Here is a 23,378-nt window from a genome sequence, read left to right on the forward strand (position 1 = left end):
AAATAGCAACAATTCAAAAATCCTTTATAAATATATTTATTGAATAGTACTTCAACAAAATATGAATGTAAGTTCATAAACTGTGAAAAGAAATACAACAATGCAATATTCACTGTTGACAGCTCGATTTTTTTTGTGGACATGTTCCATAAATATTGATGTTAAAGATTTCTTTTTTTGTGAAGAAATGTTTGGAATTAAGTTCATGAATCCAGATGGATCTCTATTACAATCCCCAAAGAGGGTTCTTTGATTACTTCTATGTGTAGAAATCTTTATTTATAATTGAATCACTTGTTTTTAACACATTTTTAGTTATTTCTATATAGTTCTTTCCAAATAGTTCAAGAAAGACCACTACAAATGAGCAATATTTTGCATTGTTATACAATTTAATAAATCAGAAACTGATGAAAAAGTGCTGCATTTTACTTCTTTATCTCTTTTTTTCAACCAACAATGCTTTGCTCTGATTAGGGGGTACTTGAGTTAAAAAAAAGTTCACAGGGGGTACATCACTGAAAAAAGGTTGAGAACCACTGCTTTAGACTAAATATCAGTTTTCCAAAGAAAACACAAGCTAATTGGTCTTTGTGTCAAAGTGTATTCTCAGCCTTATGATTACAGTGTTAGTACACTGAGCGGCAACACCTAGTCCGCCACTAGGTGGGGGTAGAGCAACACAACCCCGCTTCTATGGCAACACACAAAAAACATTGTTTTTGGAAAGACAACTGAAGTTTTCACTGATGACTAATGGTTGTAAAATCAACTCTAAGACAAATGTATTTTCAATCTTCAATCAAAATTTCCATTTTCTCTGGTATTAAACACAGTCAAGCCAACTTCGTACTATTTGTTGCCTGTGTTTTTAAAGTAATCAATGTCAACTATTTTATTTGCCATTTTCATAGTTTATATTTTGACCCAATACCGACATTATTGTGAGAATAAAAACGTTATTGCACAATTTGAGGAATGCATCTTGGCTTAAAAGTGGAACTACATTTTATTTTTCATTTTGACAGTCCTTTTGTTAAGACTTTTCTTTTGTGTGCATTCTACATAGTAAAACAAAAACTGAAAGAGGCAGCTAACAATGCAGGTAATGTAACAGTATTGCGGTTTCAAAATCTTCACAATAATGCCATGACGGTATCAATATGCGCCTGCCTTGAATTACTGCCGGGTCAAACTCGCTTCGCAAAAATAATTAGCCCATGCTTAGTATTACCGCCGGGTCAAACTCGTGACGTCACGAGTGATACTTCCCCTGTCATCATTTTCAAAATGGAGGAGGCTGATTTCAATACCGGTAATTTGGAAATTGCATAAAGGGAAGAAGATTAAGAGCTATTCAGTAGGATTTAAGGTCCAAGCTTACATCACACTCAATTTTTTACTGCATGCCTTTGGTAAGTGCCGGAGTGAGAGGAGGTTTTAAAATAATGAACGCATGCTTACTTTTACCGCATGCCTTTGGTAAGCGTAGGAGTGAGGAGAGGGTTTTAATTAATTAACGCCCCAGCGTCAATTCAAGGAAATACTGTAACTGCATTTTCAAAAGAACGTCCACTGTAGAGGACACTGTCTGTCTGAAAGTAAAAGTTGAGAGACACTGGATGTTCCCGCACAATTCTTTGCACTTAAAAACACTTTGTAGTACTAATAACAATTTGTAGAATATTTTAGCATTATGTTTGTGTTTATTTGTTTATCCTAAACATTCCTGCCACTTCATTTAACACACTTTGGGGGCATTTTAAGTCTTTTTCTGGGGGGAAGGAGGACATAAATCACAATAATATTGTACCGCGGCCTTAATACTGTGATGATGTCACACAGAGGTTTTGATATTGTTACACCTCTAACAGTGCCGATAAAGCGCTTTAAAAACCTCCAACACAGTTTACATGCTGTAAAAGTATGAGCGTAATATAGTAACAGGTACATTAGTGATGACATGTAATATTTACAGTGTTCTGCTCATTTCAAGCATTGTCGGAACTTGTTTTCTGGGGGCATTGATTTAAAAACGAACTCTATACTGTTGTTGTGTGCTAAAGGTATCCAACCTTTTTCCTACTGAGGGTTGCACACTGAAAAGTGAAAGTATGTTGGGGCCATTTGGATGTTTTTAATTTTCAAAGCCAATGCAATATAAAGATTTCTTTTTTTTACCCTTAATGACTCCCATTATGTTTGGTCCCAGAGACCCGGAGGGATCTCAGACATAAAAGGTTTAAAAAATAATTCATAAATTATCAATATTTATTACTATTAAAATATAGCACTTAAATATCTGGAAAAAAAAGAACAGATTTTTAATGCAAAAACACAAAATATGCGAACATTTCCCAACTAAAATTCTTGTAGGTTATACACACACACACACACACACACACACACACACACACACACACACACACACACACACACACACACACACAGTATATTTTTCTTTAATTTCAACACTTTATTTTATGCCCTTTTTGTTAAAAAAAACATTTCCCTTACAAATATTTTATAATTGAATATTTGATGTAAAGTAATTGGAGCCTTGAATAGGTCAATAATTCAAAACATAGGGCCAAAATATGCGAAAATTTCCCAACTAAAATTCTTGTAGGTTATACACACACACACACACACAATATATTTCTCTTTAATTTCAACACTTTATTTTATGCCCTTTTTGTTAAAAAAAAAAACATTTCCCTTACAAATATTTTATAATTGAATATTTGATGTAAAGTAATTGGAGCCTTGAATAGGTCAATAATTCAAAACATAGGGCCAAAATATGCGAAAATTTCCCAACTAAAATTCTTGTAGGTTATACACACACACACACACACAATATATTTCTCTTTAATTTCAACACTTTATTTTATGCCCTTTTTGTTAAAAAAAAAAACATTTCCCTTACAAATATTTTAAAATTGAATATTTGATGTAAAGTAATTGGAGCCTTGAATAGGTCAATAATTCAAAACATAGGGCCAAAATATGCGAAAATTTCCCAACTAAAATTCTTGTAGGTTATACACACACATTCAGTAAATTTTTCTTTAATTTCAACACTTTATTTTATGCCCTTTTTGTTAAAAAAAACATTTCCCTTACAAATATTTTAAAATTGAATATTTGATGTAAAGTAATTGGAGCCTTGAATAGGTCAATAATTCAAAACATAGGGCCAAAATATGCGAAAATTTCCCAACTAAAATTCTTGTAGGTTACACACACACACACACACACACACACACACATACATACAGTAAATTTTTCTTTAATTTCAACACTTTATTTTATGCCCTTTTTGTTAAAAAAAACATTTCCCTTACAAATATTTTAAAATTGAATATTTGATGTAAAGTAATTGGAGCCTTGAATAGGTCAATAATTCAAAACATAGGGCCAAAATATGCGAAAATTTCCCAACTAAAATTCTTGTAGGTTGTACATACACACACACACTCACACACACACACACACACACACACACACACACACACACACACACACACACACACACACACACACACACACACACACACACACACACACAGTAAATTTTTCTTTAATTTCAACACTTTATTTTATGCCCTTTTTGTTAAAAAAAACATTTCCCTTACAAATATTTTATAATTGAATATTTGATGTAAAGTAATTGGAGCCTTGAATAGGTCAATAATTCAAAACATAGGGCCAAAATATGCGAAAATTTCCCAACTAAAATTCTTGTAGGTTATACACACACACACACACACACACACACAGTATATTTCTCTTTAATTTTAACACTTTATTTTATGCCCTTTTTGTTAAAAAAAACATTTCCCTTACAAATATTTTAAAATTGAATATTTGATGTAAAGTAATTGGAGCCTTGAATAGGTCAATAATTCAAAACATAGGGCCAAAATATGCGAAAATTTCCCAACTAAAATACTTGTAGGTTATACACACACACACACACACACACACACACACACAGTATATTTCTCTTTAATTTCAACACTTTATTTGATGCCCTTTTTGTTAAAAAAAAACATTTCCCTTACAAATATTTTAAAATTGAATATTTGATGTAAAGTAATTGGAGCCTTGAATAGGTCAATAATTCAAAACATAGGGCCAAAATATGCGAAAATTTCCCAACTAAAATTCTTGTAGGTTATACACACACACACACACACACACACACACACACACACACACACACATACAGTAAATTTTTCTTTAATTTCAACACTTAATTTTATGCCCTTTTTGTTAAAAAAAACATTTCCCTTACAAATGTTTTAAAATTGAATATTTGATGTAAAGTAATTGGAGCCTTGAATAGGTCAATAATTCAAAACATAGGGCCAAAATATGCGAAAATTTCCCAACTAAAATTATTGTAGGTTATACACACACACACACACACACACAAACACACAGTATATTTTTCTTTAATTTCAACACTTTATTTTATGCCCTTTTTGTTAAAAAAAACATTTCCCTTACAAATATTTTAAAATTGAATATTTGATGTAAAGTAATTGGAGCCTTGAATAGGTCAATAATTCAAAACATAGGGCCAAAATATGCGAAAATTTCCCAACTAAAATTCTTGTAGGTTATACACACACACACACACACACACACACACACACACACACACACACACACACACACACACACACACACACACACACACACACACACACACAAACACACAGTATATTTTTCTTTAATTTCAACACTTTATTTTATGCCCTTTTTGTTAAAAAAAACATTTCCCTTACAAATATTTTAAAATTGAATATTTGATGTAAAGTAATTGGAGCCTTGAATAAGTCAATAATTCAAAACATAGGGCCAAAATATGCGAAAATTTCCCAACTAAAATTCTTGTAGGTTATACACACACACACACACACATAGTATATTTCTCTTTAATTTCAACACTTTATTTTATGCCCTTTTTGTTAAAAAAACATTTCCCTTAGGTCAATAATTCAAAAAATAGGGCCAAAATATGCGAAAATTTCCCAACTAAAATTCTTGTAGGTTATACACACACACACACACACACACACACACACACACACACACACTATATTTCTCTTTAATTTCAACACTTTATTTTATGCCCTTTTTGTTAAAAAAAACATTTCCCTTACAAATATTTTAAAATTGAATATTTGATGTAAAGTAATTGGAGCCTTGAATAGGTCAATAATTCAAAACATTGATTTTGATTCATAATTTTTTGGGGACCAATGACAGCTTTAAAAAAAAAAATTGCATTATTAGAGTCAATATTGCAACATGTATAGTTACATTCTATCTGTTTGACATTTTATGTCACTCCTTTTTTCAATGAAAAAAAACCTACTTTTAGTATTTTTTTAATACTAAATTTTTAATACAGACACCGGGATGGTTGTATCTTTCAGCACATGTGTTCTCCTTGAGCTGCTACATTCAGAATCATTATCACTCCTCAGAGTTAAAAAGAAAAATGCTTCCTAGCAATGTCACGATGGTCTCACGCTGCCTTTCATTGATTGACAGCTTGTAATATCACATATCAAATTGGTTGTTAGTGGAGTTTTTTTTTTTTTTAGAGGGATTTAAAGGCGGAGTCCTATTACCTACATTGTTTGCTGCCTCTACTAGCCATTATTCAATATTTACAACAAAGGGAATGTGGATGATGGGCGAAATTCCCACGAAAGTGCAGTAAAAACACATTTAATCATTTCAGTTGACTTTAAAATAGCCTATATTTCATGAAACAGGCATCAATAACATGTGCGTCCACAATCACAACATACTGCCACAAAATCAAAAAAAGTCAGATATATATTTCTCATTGTCAACATTTACACTTAATACATGCAGTTCCGTACCTGTTTTCTTTGCTGACATTGCATTTCACACAGAAAAAAAAAAAAAAGTACAGTGCAATTTAAAAAAATCTTACATTCATCCTAATGGAATCACATGTCACACAACAAGCACCTGTGTCGGCCTCATGCACGGCTGAATCTCAATGAACAAGGAGTAATAAATACATTTGCAAAAGCCGCCACTCACAACTACAAGTCACAGCTGCACCAAAGAAATAATCACTTAATTATGTGCAATTAATTTGATTTGATTAGTTATTTAAGCACAGTGTTTTATTGTCCTATATTCAAACTGTGTGTAATGTTACAGTGGACAAACATATTAAATACATTTTCTCAATAAAGCCTTGCTTTTAATGAATACTTAGGCCTACTGCGCTACTGTGTTTTAATGTTGGTCATTATGCTGGCAGGCTTCACGGTGGAAGAGGGGTTGGTGCGTCTGCCCCACAATACGAAGGTCCTGCAGTCCTGGATTCAATCCCAGGCTCTGGATCTTTCTGTGTGGAGTTTGCATGTTCTCCCCGTGAATGCGTGGGTTCCCTCAGGGTACTCCGGCTTCCTCCCACTTCCAAAGACATGCACCTGGGGATAGGTTGATTGGCAACACTAAATTGGCCCTAGTGTGTGAATGCGAGTGTGAATGTTGTCTGTCTATCTGTGTTGGCCCTGCGATGAGGTGGCGACTTGTCCAGGGTGTACCCCGCCTTCCGCCCGATTGTAGCTGAGGTAGACACCAGCGCCCCCCGCGACCCCGAAAGGGAATAAGCGGTAGAAAATGGATGGATGGATGGATAGTTATTTAAGCACAGTGTATTATTGTCTTATATTCAAACTGTGTGTAATGTTACAGTGGACAAACATATTAAATACATTTTCTCAATAAAGCCTTGCTTTTAATGAATACTTAGGCCTACTGCGCTACTGTGTTTTAATGTTGGTCATTATGCTGGCAGGCTTCACGGTGGCAGAGGGGTTAGTGCGTCTGCCTCAAAATACGAAGGTCCTGCAGTCCTGGATTCAATCCCAGGTTCGGGATCTTTCTGTGTGGAGTTTGCATGTTCTCCCCGTGAATGCGTGGGTTCCCTCCGGGTACTCCGGCTTCCTATCCCAAACCATGCACCTGGGGATAGGTTGATTGGCAACACTAAATTGGCCCTAGTGTGTGAATGCGAGTGTGAACGTTGTCTGTCTATCTGTGTTGGCCCTGCGATGAGGTGGCGACTTGTCCAGGGTGTACCCCGCCTTCCGCCCGATTGTAGCTGAGGTAGGCGCCAGCGCCCCCCGCAACCCCGAAAGGGACTAAGCGGTAGAAAATGGATGGATGGATGGATAGTTATTTAAGCACAGTGTATTATTGTCTTATATTCAAACTGTGTGTAATGTTACAGTGGACAAACATATTAAATACATTTTCTCAATAAAGCCTTGCTTTTAATGAATACTTAGGCCTACTGCGCTACTGTGTTTTAATGTTGGTCATTATGCTGGCAGGCTTCACGGTGGCAGAGGGGTTGGTGCGTCTGCCTCACAATACGAAGGTCCTGCAGTCCTGGATTCAATCCCAGGTTCGGGATCTTTCTGTGTGGAGTTTGAATGTTCTCCCCGTGAATGCGTGGGTTCCCTCCGGGTACCCCGGCTTCCTATCCCAAACCATGCACCTGGGGATAGGTTGATTGGCAACACTAAATTGGACCTAGTGTGTGAATGCGAGTGTGAACGTTGTCTGTCTATCTGTGTTGGCCCTGCGATGAGGTGGCGATTTGTCCAGGGTGTACACCGCCTTCCGCCCGATTGCAGCTGAGATAGGCGCCAGCGCCCCCAAAAAGGAATAAGCGGTAGAAAAATGGATGGATGGATTATGCTGGCAATAGCTGAGCCAGGTGTTTTCTGAGGTGGTTCTTGGTGAGAATAGTTTGAGAACCACCGAGATAGACCATCAAATGTCCATGTAAAGACGTGGGGGTTTAAATCCTAATTGGTGCTGTCACAACCTACTGGAAATACAAATAGTGCACATTTAATTTGGGCATTTCTAAAGGTTTAAAGCGAGAAACACAAGTAGCCTTATGTGAATAATAAAGTTTCATTGAATTTGTGCAAATAAATAGATGGCAACTAGTTACTGTCCCATCAGTGACTGTGTTAGCTTGAAAGAGGACTATAAATACTGTAGGTGGGAATCTTTGGGCACCTCACGACTCGATATGATTCCGATTTTTAGGTTGAGGATTCGTTTCAGAACCGATTCAATACAATGCTCGCAATCTGTTTTGGTATGTAAATTATAATAAAAGCTTTTCAAAACAGATCATAGGTCACAAAAGCTCCTCTTGGCTGCTGACATAGGACTAATACGGGCAGTGTTGGCCTAAAAAAAAAAAACATTCTTTTAAAAATGTTAAAATTTTATTTACATGAATATTTAGAAAATACATTCACAAAGCAATTCAGGAGACATAAAAATCAAATCAAAAGAAAACGGTATTAGTAACAATAAAATCAATAATGGTTGTTTAATGTTTTTATTCTTTTATTTTATTTATATTTTATTATTATTATTTATCTGCGATGAGGTGGCGACTTGTCCAGGGTGTACACCGCCTTTCGCCCGATTATAGCTGAAATAGGCACCAGCGCGACCCCAAAAGGGAATAAGCGGTAGAAAATGGATGGATGGATTATTATTTATCTGCGATGAGGTGGCGGCTTGTCCAGGTTGTACGCCGCCTTCCACCCGATTGCAGCTGAAATAGGCACGAGCGCCCACCGCAACCGCAAAGGGAATAAGCGGTAGAAAATGGATGGATTATTCCATCCATCCATTTCCTACCGCTTATTCCCTTTCGGGGTCGCGGGGGGCGCTGGCGCCTATCTCAGCTACAATCGGGCGGAAGGCGGGGTACACCCTGGACAAGTCGCCACCTCATCGCAGGGCCAACACAGATAGACAGACAACATTCACACTCACATTCACACACTAGGGCCAATTTAGTGTTGCCAATCAACCTATCCCCAGGTGCATGTCTTTGGAAGTGGGAGGAAGCCGGAGTACCCGGAGGGAACCCACGCATTCACGGGGAGAACATGCAAACTCCACACAGAAAGATCCCGAGCCTGGATTTGAACCCAGGACTGCAGGAACTTCGTATTGTGAGGCAGACACACTAACCCCTCTTCCACCGTGAAGCCCTGGATGGATTATTATTTATTATTATTATTATATTATTTTTTCATTTATAATTTATTCATCTATTGTTTTATTCACACGGAAGTGGGGAGAAAAAAGTTGGAAAAGTCAGCAAAAGTCCTGAAAATGTTCAAAAATCTCACCCGGATTCGAGTCCCACGAGAGATTGATTGATTGATTGATACTTTTATTAGTAGATTGCACAGTTCAGTACATATTCCGTACAATTGACCACTAAATGGTAACACCCGAATAAGTTTTTCAACTTGTTTAAGTTGGGGTCCACGTTAATCAATTCATGGATGCCCAACATGTCCAAAACGCCCCCGGCAAAGTCCCACGGGAAGTGGGGGAGAAAAAATGGCAAATTTGGCAAAAGTGCTGATAAATGATAGTGCTGATAATTAATAGATGACAACTAGTTACTTTACCACCAGTGTGAGCTTGAGATAGATCAATATAAATACTCCATCCATCCATCCATTTCTACCGCTTATTCCCTTTGGGGTCGCTGGTGCCCATCTCAGCTACAATCGGGAGGACGGCGGAGTACACCCTGGACAAGTCGCCACCTCATCGCAGGGCAATATAAATACTGTAGGTGAGAATCTTTGGGCACCTCCAACTCGATTTGATCCCGATTGTTGGGGTGAGGATTCAATTCGGAACCCGATTCAATACAGTTATCGCAATCTGTTTTGGTATGTAAATTATAATAAAACATTTTCAAAACAGCTTATGGGTAACAAAAGCTTCTCTTGGCTGCTGACATAGTACTTAAATGGGCAGTGTTGGCCTAAAAATAAAAAAAATGTCCTTTTAAAAATTTTAAAATTGTATTTACATAAATCCATCCATCCATCCACCCTTTTTCTACCGCCTATTCCGTTCGGGGTCATGGGGGGCGCTGGAGCCTATGTCAGCTACAATCGGGGAGAAGGCGGAGTACACCCTGGACAAGTCGCCACCTCATCACAGGGCCAACACAGATAGACAGACAACATTCACACTCACATTCACACTCTAGGGCCAATTTAGTGTTGCCAATCAACCTATCCCCAGGTGCATGAGGTGGGAGGAAGCCGGAATACCCAGAGGGAACCCACGCAGTCACGGGGAGGACATGCAAAGATCCCGAGCGCAGGATCGAACCCAGGACCTTTGTATTGTGAGGCAGACGCACTAACCCCTCTTTCACCGTGCTGCCCTATTTACGTAAATATTTAGAAAATAAATTCAAAGCAATTTAGAAGACTAAAATAAAATAAAAACAGTATTAATAACAATAACATCAGTGTTTGATATTTTTATTCTAAAAAATGATTTTTAATACATTTGCAATTTTTTTTATTTTTTTTTACCGATATTTAAAAAGTATGGATCGATTAGGAATCGAAATAAGTAAATATATCTCCATGTTTTGAGCACCCCTGTAGGTATCGGATTTAGGACGTTTTAACCGATATTTGAAAATGATGGATCGATTAGGAATCGAAATAAATAAATATCTCCATGTTTTGAGCACCCCTGTAAGTATCGGATTTAGGACGTCCACGACGTATGCACAAAAGGACGAACTTAGGACACCTTTCGTGACAAATATTTATATTCTGCTGCTATATTTTACCAGCCCGTATCACACAAAAAGCTTCCAAAACATACTTTTACAGAGCACACACAGACTTGCAGGGTGACAACAGAGCTAAGAGACAGCATTTCCAATGCATTTTTTTTAAAAGGCTCTATAAATAAACTTGGTACGGTACTTCAGACATTTGTCACTTCTGCATGCTTTTTTGCCGACTCCTTTGTGTCTTTGGTCTGTGAAGCCAATTGGAGCTCACGTGTCCCAGACTGGTCAAGTTGTCTGGTGCGTACCGCCCAGCAGGCACAAGACTTTAGAACAACGTTGATAACTTGTTCAATGAGGTCCTGACGCTGAGCAACTCAAACATAACGTTGAAACAACATCCCTTTTGCCCACGTTGATTTGACCAAGGATTTTTGGTAGTTTCCTAATTGATATTCTACAACACAAATGCAATGTTGAAACAACATGCTTTTTGACGACATTTATTCAATGTCAAGTTCCCCAATCAACAGCTTGGATCCAACCTTGTCTCAATTTACAAATACTATTTTGCAGCGTTTTTTTTAAAAGTCAGTTTTAAAAGGACATACACTATATTGCTTAAAGTATTTGGCCACCTGCCTTGACTCACATATGAACTTGAAGTGCCATTCCATTCCTAACCCATAAGGTTCACTATCATGTCGGTCCACCTTTTGCAGCTATTACAGCTTTAACTCATCTGGGAAGGCTGTCCACAAGGTTGCCGAGTGTGTTTATAGGAATCTTCCAGCATTCTTCCAAAAGCGTATCGGTGAGGTCACACACTGATGTTGGTCGAGAAGGCCTGGCTCTCAGTCTCCGTTCTAATTCATCCCAAAGGTGTCCTATCGGGGTCAGGTCAGGACTCTGTGCAGGCCAGTCAAGTTCATCCACGTCTTTATGAACCTTGCTTTGTGCACTGGTGCACAGTCATGTTGGAAGAGGAAGGGGCCCGCTCCAATCTGCTCCCACAAAATTGGGAGCATGGAATTATTCAAAATGTTTTGGTATCCTGGAGCAGTCAAAGTTCATTTCACAGGAACTGAGGCCCAACTCCTGAAAAACAACCCCACACCATAAATTCCTACTCCACCAAATGTCACACTCGGCACAATACAGTCCCGAAATGTACCGTTCTCTTGGCAACCTCCAAACGCAGACTCGTCCATCAGATTGCTAGATAAAAAAATGTGATTCATCACTCGAGAGAACGCGTCTCCACTGCTCTAGAGTCCAGTGGCGATGTGCTTTACACCACTGCATCCCACGGACTTGATGAGTTTCCATGCAGCTGCTCGGCCATGGAAACCCATTCCATGAAGCTATCTGCGTACTGTACGTGGGCTAATTGGAAGGTCACATGAAGTTTGGAACTCTGTAGCAACTGACTGTGCAGAAAGTCTTTGCACTATGCGCTTCAGCATCCGCAGACCCCTCTCTGTCAATTTACGTGGCTGGGTTGCTGTTGTTCCCAAACTCTCCCATTTCCTTATAATAAAGCCGACAATTGACTTTTCACGACTGGATTTGTTGCACAGGTGGCATCCTATGACAGTTCCACGCTGGAAATCACTGAGCTCCTGAGAGTGGTCCAATCATTCACAAATGTTTGTAGAAACAGTCTCCATGCCTAAGTACTTGATGTTATACACCTGTGGCCGGGCCAAGTGATTAGGACACCTGATTCTGATCATTTGGATGGGTGGCTAAATACTTTTGGCGATATAGTGTACAATCAACGTTGTATCAATGTCTTGTGCCTTCTGGGCAGGGTTTGGATGCTTGATCAACGAACCGATACTTGGTCATTTGAGTAAAACCCCTCCAAACTAATTATTCACATGGGGAAATTTCACCGTCTTCTTGTGTAAATTTCAACTTACGCAACACTGAAAAAGTCCTGGCCAATCAAATCCCTTCATCTTTGCGTTCATGAAAAACACCCCGTGGCCACTTAACTAGGAACACTAGCATCACCTCATAACAAAAGAGCGGTCTCAATACCTATGGTTGTGGCTATGGTGGGCGGGGCTAAGTTACATGACCTCAACGTGTCCCTGGACTCGCAGCGCTCTCGGTCGCACGCGGACCAGTCCGAAAAGTCACTGGCCAGTACCGAGCGGTCTTTAGTCAAGCGGCCTCCATCACTTGCACAGCGGCGAGCTTTTGCTGGGCGACGCCGGCAACCCAGAGTAGAAGTTGCTCTGCGAGGCGTGGGAGGAGTGGCGCCGGATGTGGGCCTCCAGGGGCAAAGACATGGCACCGTTGGCCGGGTTCTTCACACCGGCCCCTTTGCCGAAACGGCAGCTCAGCAGCGAGCGCAGGTGTCTCAAGACGGACTTACGGCAGATGATGAAGACCCAGGGGTCCACGATGGGGTTGAAGGCGTAGAAGCGGAAGGCGGTCAGGTTCTCGTCGTCGCCGCAAAACGGGCGAATGGCGTTGATGAAGCCTGCGATCTGAAAAAGGACAGGAAGTAGATGTTGGAGTACTGTTTTTTTTTCTTTCAGACATTGAAATAGACATGTAGAAAACACAATAAGTCCGTTAACGGTGTTTGTGCACTATTAGTGATAGGCAAGCTCCATGTAGTGCAGGGGTCTCAAACATGCGGCCCGCGGGCCGTTTTGCAGTCCCCACCTTAATATGAAAGTTTAAAGTGAGTGCGGCCCGCGTGTTTTATATGAATGCCGCTTGACAGCGTTGTGTTATCTGGGTCCAAAATGTCTCTTTCAACGTTCTGGGTTGCCTACCACTGCATTAGTGGAAAAGCGGCAAATGAGTGGAGTTTCATTTTTGTAACCTTTTCTGCTGGTGGTGAGACTCCGTATTTTTTTTAATGAAAAGATGTGCTTTGGCTCAAAAAAGGTTGAAAAACACTGGTCTATAACAACACACGAACAACTATCAGAAATGCAGCCAGAATTACATACAGATAAGTCATCCATCCATCCATTTTCTACCGCTTATTCCCTTTCGGGGTCGCGGGGGGCGCTGGCGCCTATCTCAGCTACAATCGGGCGGAAGGCGGGGTACACCCTGGACAAGTCGCTGTCATGAGACGTGCAAATGTAAATTAAATACAAAGAGGATATACGTAAAGGATATTAAAGGCCTACTGAAATGAGATTTTCTTATTCAAACGGGGATAGCAGGTCCATTCTATGTGTCATACTTGATCATTTCGCGATATTGCCATATTTTTGCTGTAAGGATTTAGTAGAAAACATCGACGATAAAGTTCGGAACTTTTGGTCGCTAATAAAAAAGCCTTGGCTTTACCGGAAGTAGCAGACGATGTGCGCGTGACGTCACGGGTTGTGGAGCTCCTCACATCTAAACATTGGTTACAATCATAGCCACAAGCAGCTAGAGCGATTCGGAACGTGAAAAGCGACGATTTCCCCATTAATTTGAGCTAGGATGAAAGATTCGTGGATGAGGATAGTGAGAGTGAAGGACTACACAAAAAAAAAAAAGGGGAGGACAGTGGGAGCGATTCAGATGTTATTGGACACATTTACTAGGATAATTCTGGAAAATCCCTTATCTGCTTATTGTGTTACTAGTGTTTTAGTGAGATTATATAGTACCTGAAACTCGGAGGGGTGTGGTGGTCACCACAGGTGTGGTGCCCGCCAGTCTCTCCGGTGGGAGGAGGTAATAGTCTGCAGCAGCTGCAGGAGGACGCAAGCTCCGCTCATAACTACAGTAAGAGCCGACTTATTACCACAATTTTCTCACCGAAACCTTCCGGTTGACATGTGATCGAGATCCATGTTCGCTTGACCGCTTTTTCAATAGTAAAGCTTCACCTCCGGGAATTTTAAACAAGGAAACACAGGCTGTGTTTGTGTGGCTAAAGGCTAAAAGCTTCCCACCTCCATCTTTGTACTTTGACTTCACCATTATTAATTAAACAAATTGCAAAAGATTCAGCAACACAGATATCCAGAATACTGTGTAATTATGCGATTAAAGCAGGCTACTTATAGCTGGGATCTGGCTGGAAAAAAATGTCTGCTACAACCCGAGACGTCAAATGCAGGCGTCATCATACGCGTCATCATACCGCGACGTTTTCAACAGGACACTTCGCGGGAAATTTAAAATTGCAATTTAGTAAACTAAAAAGGCCGTATTGGCATGTGTTGCAATGTTAATATTTCATCATTGATATATAAACTATCAGACTGCGTGGTCGGTAGTAGTGGGTTTCAGTATGCCTTTAAATGAGCTCAAATATAGCTACAAACGAGGCGTAAGGACGCATGTTAGCATCGATTAGCTTGCAGTCATGCGGTGACTAAATACACCCGATTAGCGCTCCAACAAGTCAATAACGTCAAAAAAGCTCACCTTTGTGCATTCCCGCCCAGCAACAACATTTTGGTGGACAAAATAAGACAAAGAAGGAGTGGCACAAAACCCGTCTTTCCGTGCCAACGTCGGAAAAAGTTCTACATGTAAACAACCTACGGTGCGTTCAAGAACCGCCGAATGTAGGACAAAACGGCGCTTGCCAAATACTCTCATCAGTGAAGCATGTTTAGCGTAAACAGTGGGATGTGTAACAATTAGGAAGGTTTGTGTCATGTTTGTCCCACAGAAACCATGTTAAAACAAAAATTATATTCCTCCCTCATCTTTTTCCATTTTCATACATTTTTGAAAAAGCTCCAGGGAGCAACAAGCGACTAAAAAGCCGGTCTAGGATTTCGCTGTGGCTTAAAATGCCTGAATTTGCAACAACTTATTTAAAAATAAAGCAGCAGCAAACGTTGCAATGTCTTAAGGCAGTTATTCTCAAACTGTGGGTTGTGTACCACTTGTGGTACGCGGACTCCATTTCATGGTACGCCAAAGAATCACTTGACTAAAGTACAGTGTTTTATTTTCCTTTAGAATATAATAGAATATATATATATATATATATATATATATATATACTATGAGCAATTTGATCTCCCACCTCTTCAAGAATCATGAGGACATACACGATGAATACAAGCGGAAGATGGATGAATAACAAACACTGAAAAAAAGTAGTACCACACAGTTAACGTTTAAAGACTCCACCGAGAAATAACAAAAATACAACAAAAAACACCCCAGGGCAAAAGCCCACGTTGTGATCAGGGACAAGTATGGCAAAAGCTACGGTGGAGTTTGGTGTGGCTATTTTACCCTGCATGGCGCAGAGGTGGTGCCCTGTCTTAACGCAGCTTTTCAGAAGCTCTGACTGACTGCTAGGCCACTTCAAGCACTCACCACCAGCTTGCAGCACATTTTTGTTACTCATACAAATAAGATATAGCAGGGCATATTGAGCCCAGTTTATAATTCCCTGTTATACAGTATACCAGGCAATTTTGCACCAAAGGAGGACTATGTTATTGTTTGTTATCTTTATTACTCTAGTATACTCTGGACTGAAGCTATGTGCCTTCATTGTTTTTGGAGCTGTTGTTTTGAGGCATGTTTAAAAAAAAAAATTAAAAATAATGCACTTTGTGAAAGTCAAAGTATAGCATTTCCCATAGTTGTAGTGGGTCTCAGGATTATCTCAGAGAGAGCATGTCCCAAATTCCAAGCTGCTGTTTTGAGGCATTTTTAAAAAAAAAATGCACCATGTGACTTCAATAATAAACATGATAGTGCCATGTTGGCACTTTTTTCCATAAGTTGAGTTAAAGTTGTTCTCTTATTTTGGAAAACCTTGTTACATTGTTTAATGCAGGGGTCACCTGTTCTAAAAACAGCTGAAATAGCAGCACTTACCAGTGAGCTGATTCTATTTTTTTAATTTGATTTATTTACTAGCTTTGCTCGACATTTTTAATTCTAAGAGAGACAAAACTCAAATAGAATTTGAAAATCCAAGAAAATATTTTAAAGACTTGGTATTCACTTGTTTAAATAAATTAATTTTTTTTTTACTTTGCTTCTTATAACTTTCAGAAAGACAATTTTAGTGAAAAAATACAACCTTAAAAATGATTTGAGGATTTTTAAACACATATACCTTTTTACCTTTTCAATTTCTTCCTCTTCTTTCTTGACAATTTAAATCAATGTTTAAGTATTTTTTTTATTTTATTGTAAAGAACAATAAATACATTTTAATTTAATTCTTCCTTTTAGCTTCTGTTTTTTCGACGAAGAATATTTGTGAAATATTTCTACAAATTTATGATTAAAATTCCCAAAAATTATTCTGAAAAATCTAGAAAATCTGTAGAAACAAATTTAAATCTTATTTCAAAGTCTTTTGAATTTCTTTTAAAATTTTTGTTCTGGAAAATCTAGACGAAATAATGATTTGTCTTTGTTAGAAATATAACTTGGTCTAATTTGTTATATATTCTAACAAAGTGTAGATTGGATTTTAACCTATTTAAAACATGTCATCAAAATTCTAAAATTAATCTTAATCAGGAAAAATTACTAATGATGTTCCATAAATTATTTACATTTTTTCAAAAAGATTCAAATTAACTAGTTTTTCTCTTAATTTTTTTCGGTTGAATTTTGAATTTTAAGATAAACTATTTAAAAAAATTTAATTTTCATTTTTTTCGTGTTTTCTCCTCTTTTAAACCGTTCAATTAAGTGTTTTTTTCATCATTTATTCTCTACAAAAACCTTCCGTAAAAGGAAAAAAAAATGTACGACGGAATGACGGACAGAAATACCCATTTATATATATATAAATATATATATATATATATATATATATATATATATATATATATATATATATATTTATTTAATAAATTGAGCACATTGGCTATTTCTGGCAATTTATTTAAGTGTGTATCAAACTGGTAGCCCTTCGCATTAATAAGTACCCAAGAAGTAGCTCTTGCTTTCAAAAAGGTTGGTGACCCCTGGTTTAATGCATCCAGCGGGGCATCACAACAAAATTAGGCATAATAACGTGTTAATTCCACGACTGTATATATCAGATGTCGGAATCGGTAATTAAGAGTTGGACAATATCGGCAAAAAAAGCCATTATCGGACATGTCCACCTCTAAGTACCCGCTTTGGCCAATGGAAACGCATCAATAGCGAGCGTGACCGGCCAATGGTGAGTATTAAATTGGCTGTCATGAAGTCTACCTAGCAACAAGTGACCAGGGAAGATACAATTATCAATCAATCAATCAATCAATGTTTACTTATATAGCCCTAAATCACTAGTGTCTCAAAGGGCTGCACAAACCACTACGACATCCTCGGGCAAGGAAAACTCACACCCAGTGGGACATCGGTGACAATAATGACCCAGTGGGACATCGGTGACAATGATGACTATGAGAACATGATACTGTGATACTGATGATACTGATGACTATGAGAACATATGAGAACATGATACTGTGAAAGATCAATCCATAATGGATCCAACACAGTCGCGAGAGTCCAGTCCAAAGCGGATCCAACACAGCAGCGAGAGTCCCGTTCACAGCGGAGCCAGCAGGAAACCATCCCAAGCGGAGGCTGATCAGCAGCGCAGAGATGTCCCCAGCCGATACACAGGCGAGCAGTACATGGCCACCGGATCAGACCGGACTTCCTCCACAAAGGAGAGTGGGACATAGAAGAAAAAGAAAAGAAACGGCAGATCAACTGGTCTAAAAAGGGAGTCTATTTAAAGGCTAGGGTATACAAATGAGTTTTAAGGTGAGACTTAAATGCTTCTACTGAGGTGGCATCTCGAACTGTTACCGGGAGGGCATTCCAGAGTACTGGAGCCCGAAATGAAAACGCTCTATAGCCCGCAGACTTTTTTTGGGCTTTGGGAATCACTAATAAGCCGGAGTCCTTTGAACGCAGATTTCTTGCCGGGACATATGGTACAATACAATCGGCAAGATAGGATGGAGCTAGACCGTGTAGTATTTTATACGTAAGTAGTAAAACCTTAAAGTCACATCTTAAGTGCACAGGAAGCCAGTGCAGGTGAGCCAGTACAGGTGTAATGTGATCAAACTTTCTTGTCTTGTGAAAAGTCTAGCAGCCGCATTTTGTACCAACTGTAATCTTTTAATGCTAGACATGGGGAGACCCGAAAATAATACGTTACAGTACTCGAGGGAAACCGGATGGATTACAGAAGTTTTTTTTTTTTAATGAATCGCATTAAAAAAAAAAGCTTCTTATGAGTTTTCTTGGTATGTCACAAACGTACTGTAAGTGCTTGGAGTTCCACCATGTTTTAAAATCGATAAACACCATGAGAGGCCTCCTTCATCCAGGCATAAGCAGCTGGAAGTTCAAAGACAGACCACAGCTGGCCCACGCAGACTTTTTCTCACCTGACTCTTCTTCTCTTTCAACAGTTCTCCATAACCTCTGCAGGGAAAAAAACAAAACGGCGCGCCGCTCTGATGGATTGTTTCTAGCCCAAATGTTTCCCTGTTGCTGGGGCCTCGCTCCGCGATGGATAGGGTGGCAACGGAGAAGAAACAGGGAGAGCCAGACTATGCTCGATGTGTGCGCCAGTCACGTACAATAACACAATAGCAAGCCATCACTGGCATCACAACTTGACAACTTGCCATCTTTTGTGTCTCGCGGCCCTCAAAGTGGAACAAAACATTGCACTTATTTTTTTTGTTTTTTTTAAAGAAGTCCTCATGTTTATGTTTGGAAGTCTGTTGTCAGGACTGTTCTTTGTTTTGGGTCTTCTCAGTGACAACTCAAAAAAAATACAGAATGTTTTCTTTCATAGCTTTGTATCGCGAATGAGCATTGTCGTGTCTTTATGGAGACAATACATTAAATATGAGTTGTTCATACAAAATAAAAACATATAAAAATTATATAAAGTAAAGAAAATAAAGTAAAATAAATCTAATAAATCAGAGTTATCCATCCATCCAACCATCCATCTTGTTCCGCTTATCCGAGGTCGGGTCGCAGAGGCAGCAGCCTAAGCAGGGAAGCTCCTGGGTCCGACTTACTGCCGGCAATGCGGACCAAGCTCTGACACTGATTATGCAGATAAATAAAGATAAATACAGATAAATATAGAGAAAAAAGATGCTTATCGACTACGGCATCGTCACTGACTACAAAGACAGAAGTGTGCAAATTTTCAGGACTTATGCAGATCCCAAATACACATCAGCAGATACCAGAAGGTAAGAAAAGTTGGTTTTTGCATTATATCGTGAATCAAAATGCCAGATAAAAATGTCTGTTAGTGGGTGCCTTTTTGGGGTACTTTTACACACACAAAAGTAATACTAGTATCTCTGACGATGGTAACCATAATGGGCCGACAATCCATCAACAATCCGGCTTTGAAGTCATACTAAAACATTTTAACAGATTTTTGAGCGCCGTGTATAATGTTCTTTATTTTCAATGGAACATTTAAAGTTTGGGTGTTGTTTACTGGCGTCATATTGCAGTCTACACGTATCTCTAATGTGTGACTACAATCTAGTGGTCACGCCATGTACCAAATAAATATTCTTCGAGGTCGGTAAGCACAACCAGATTCATTCCGTACGTTAGGCGCACCGGGTTATAAGGCGCACTGTCAATTATTGAGAATATGAAAAGATTTTAAGTGCGCTTTATAGTCTGAAAAGTACAGTAATGTCTGGCCGAGGATTGATCACATTAAAGTTAAAGTACCAATGATTGTCACACACTCACACACAAGGTGTGGTGAAATGTGTCCTCTGTATTTGACCCATCCCTTTGTTCCCCCCTTGGGAGGTGAGGGGAGCAGTGGGCAGCAGCGGGGATCAGCCAAGGAATTATTTTTTGGTGATTTAACACCCAATTCCAACTCTTGATGCTGAGTGCCAAGCAGGGAGGTAATGGGTCCCATTTTTATAGTCTTTGGTATGACTCGGCCGGGGTTTGAACTCATAAATGTTAGAATAATAATGTATGTATATTATCACACAACTTTAGTATGCTAAAATTCCGTTATTATAGTTATTAGCTATTGTGCTGAAATGAGACTTTTTCTATCTGTGCAAGGACAAAAACTTCTTGTTTGAGGGGTGGCCTTAGCTGCTGATGTTAGCTTTGTTTTAGCCCACTAGCAGCAAAGGACTTCAAAGACCTCAACGCAGATAAGCAGAGACAAGGCGAAATCCTGGACCTGCTTTGCGTAATATATGTGACCACTCCTTTTAGAGGCGGTCTCAGTGATGTTGACTGTGGAACTCCTGAAAAAATAGACGGACGGGGGAGCTGAACCTTAGAGCGTAGGGCGAGACTGTGGCTAAGTGTGCAGCTCCATGCATTCTCCTCATGAGCTAAATTAAACTCTGTCTCTGCATGGTTCCTTCCTTCTTGTCTGTTCAATAGATGTCATCCGTGTTTGAACCTGACAACAACCTACCGATATCAGGGCGGACACTAATCGATGCAATTCCAGGTTGGGCAATTGTGCATATACACATTGACTTAGTGGATTATTTTAAGTCCTTGCATTTGTTTCCGTTTTTAAATATATTGGTTATAGTTGACAAATGGAGGGAGGAGTGACCATGGTAATTTTATGACGTATGCATACTTGCCAACCTTGAGACCTGCGAATTTCGGGAGGTGGTGGGTGGGGCTGGAGCGTGGTTGTGGGGCGGGGCGTGGTCGGGGGCATGGTTAAGAGAGGAGGAGGTAGAATTCACCAAGTCAAGTATTTCATACATATATATATATATATATAAAAGAAATACTTGAATTTCAGTGTTCATTTATTTACACATATACACACACACACATAACACTCATCTACTCATTGTTGAGTTAAAGGTTGAATTGTCCATCCTTGCTCTATTCTCTGTCACTATTTTTCTAACCATGCTGAACACCCTCTCTGATGATGCATTGCTGTGTGGCACGCACAAAAGTGCTTTCATCAAATGCACTACTAGAGTCTGGAATCTTCCATCTCTCCCTAGCATGGCCCAAAACTGGTCAATCTTTGCTTCCTAAAGATCTTCACTGCACTCTTCAAAAGCCGTAGATGTTATAGTCACATATGCATGTACAGTAGATGGCAGGTTGTCCTGTTTAAGAGTGTCACAACTTTGCTGTTTATGGCAGACGAACTGCTTTACGGTAGACGAAAACGTGACTGCTGTTGTTGTGTGTTGTTACCGCGCTGGGAGGATGTTAATGAAACTGCCTAACAATAAACCCACATAAGAAACCAAGAACTCGCCCTCGATCATTCTACAGTTATAACGTCATTGGGCAGACATGCTGTTTATATCGGGGAATGCGGAAGTGAAAACAGGCTGTCCTCACTCAGGTCCGTATGGAGCTGGAGGGGGCGTGGCCTCCAGTTCCGCCTGAATTTCGGGAGAAAATTTGTCCCAGGAGGTTTTCGGGAGAGGCGCTGAATTTCGGGAGTCTCCCGGAAAATCCGGGAGGGTTGGCAAATACGGACAAATGGTCTGCACAGCATGTGTGTGAACAAGCGCACCAAATACTTTGTGGATTATATTAAGGAAGCACGCAGAACTAAAAAAAATAAAGCGGACCTTGGGTGCAAATATGCAAAAGCATGGCACATGAGTGCACCGGAGGCAATATTTGATAATGATAGTCAAACTGGCATCCAATAAGCAGCAATTTCTCAACCCGCATTTCAACCATAACTCTTTCGTAAGTGTTGCTTCTGATGAGCAGTGCCACCCTCCGCTGTGGTTTTTGTTCCTTCATGCCACCCTGCCTCTTATGGTCCTCTAAGCAGAGCGTAGAGGGACACAAATCACGGCTGTCTGCTCCCAGCGCCAAAGGCCACGAGGGACAAACGCCATGATGTGTCGACTGTCTTTAAACATGAGAAGATGAATGTGTTGGCCTGAGGTTGCAGCTGGGCGGCGGAAAAGCCATAAAAGAGGCGAGAGGGCAGATCACGGGGCCAGAAAAGACACTTTTGGTGGGACTTATGGGAAGGGCACTTATCGGAGGGTGCAATGTTTGGTAAAGACTTGCGCCTGGTCATCTATCACCCTGTCATCAGCCACCTTCGTCCAAAACTAAGACTGTATGCCCAATGTTTTAGTCATCCATGAAGTCATCCATGAAGTCTATTCAACTCATTCGTACTGGTGGGTAGCAGAAAATAAAACAGTCCGAGAGGAGTCAATCCTTTTATGAGCGTGAAAATAGTTTAGAATTCATTTTAAAAAGCTGAAAAAAATAAGATAAGCTGAAAAAAATGTGACTAAAGCGAAATAAAGTAAATGAATACAACGATGGATCGCCTTGCTAAAAGATTTACTTGCTAAAAAATGGACAAGAACAGGCAATACAGTGCCTTATACACAGTATGAAAATAAGTAAAAGGTAAAGGGAATACTGTAATAAGATAAAAGTACAAAAAAATCATAAGTTTTTTTTTTTTTTTAAATATCAGTTTATATAATAAAAACTAAGAAATTACAAAAATGACAAATTCTTCAATATCATTTTAAAGGATATGGGATTAAATCACAATATAATACTGTTAAGTAAAAAAAAAATCATAAGTAAAATTGTTCAATTGTTTGGAATAAATATCAGTTTTGATAATGAAATACTTAATTTTAAAAATAAGCAAAATAACGCATCGCATGCACACACAAACACACACATCCATATATACACATTCACACACACACACACATATGTATATATATATATATAT

General features: G+C 39.2%; 1 protein-coding gene across 1 annotated transcript in view; it reads right to left on the bottom strand.

Moving 5' to 3' along the window:
* Positions 1 to 5,761: 5,761 nt before the first annotated feature.
* The window catches only part of ptgir (prostaglandin I2 receptor), a 115,533-nt gene continuing 97,916 nt past the window's right edge, over positions 5,762 to 23,378 (bottom strand). The window contains exon 4 of the mRNA XM_061878644.1: positions 5,762 to 13,167. Coding sequence (XP_061734628.1) covers positions 12,853 to 13,167 — 315 coding nt within the window. The 3' untranslated portion in view covers positions 5,762 to 12,852. The remainder of the gene's footprint in view (positions 13,168 to 23,378) is intronic.

The sequence above is a fragment of the Nerophis ophidion genome, linkage group LG18, assembly GCF_033978795.1.
Source record: "Nerophis ophidion isolate RoL-2023_Sa linkage group LG18, RoL_Noph_v1.0, whole genome shotgun sequence".
Classification (NCBI taxonomy): domain Eukaryota; kingdom Metazoa; phylum Chordata; class Actinopteri; order Syngnathiformes; family Syngnathidae; genus Nerophis; species Nerophis ophidion.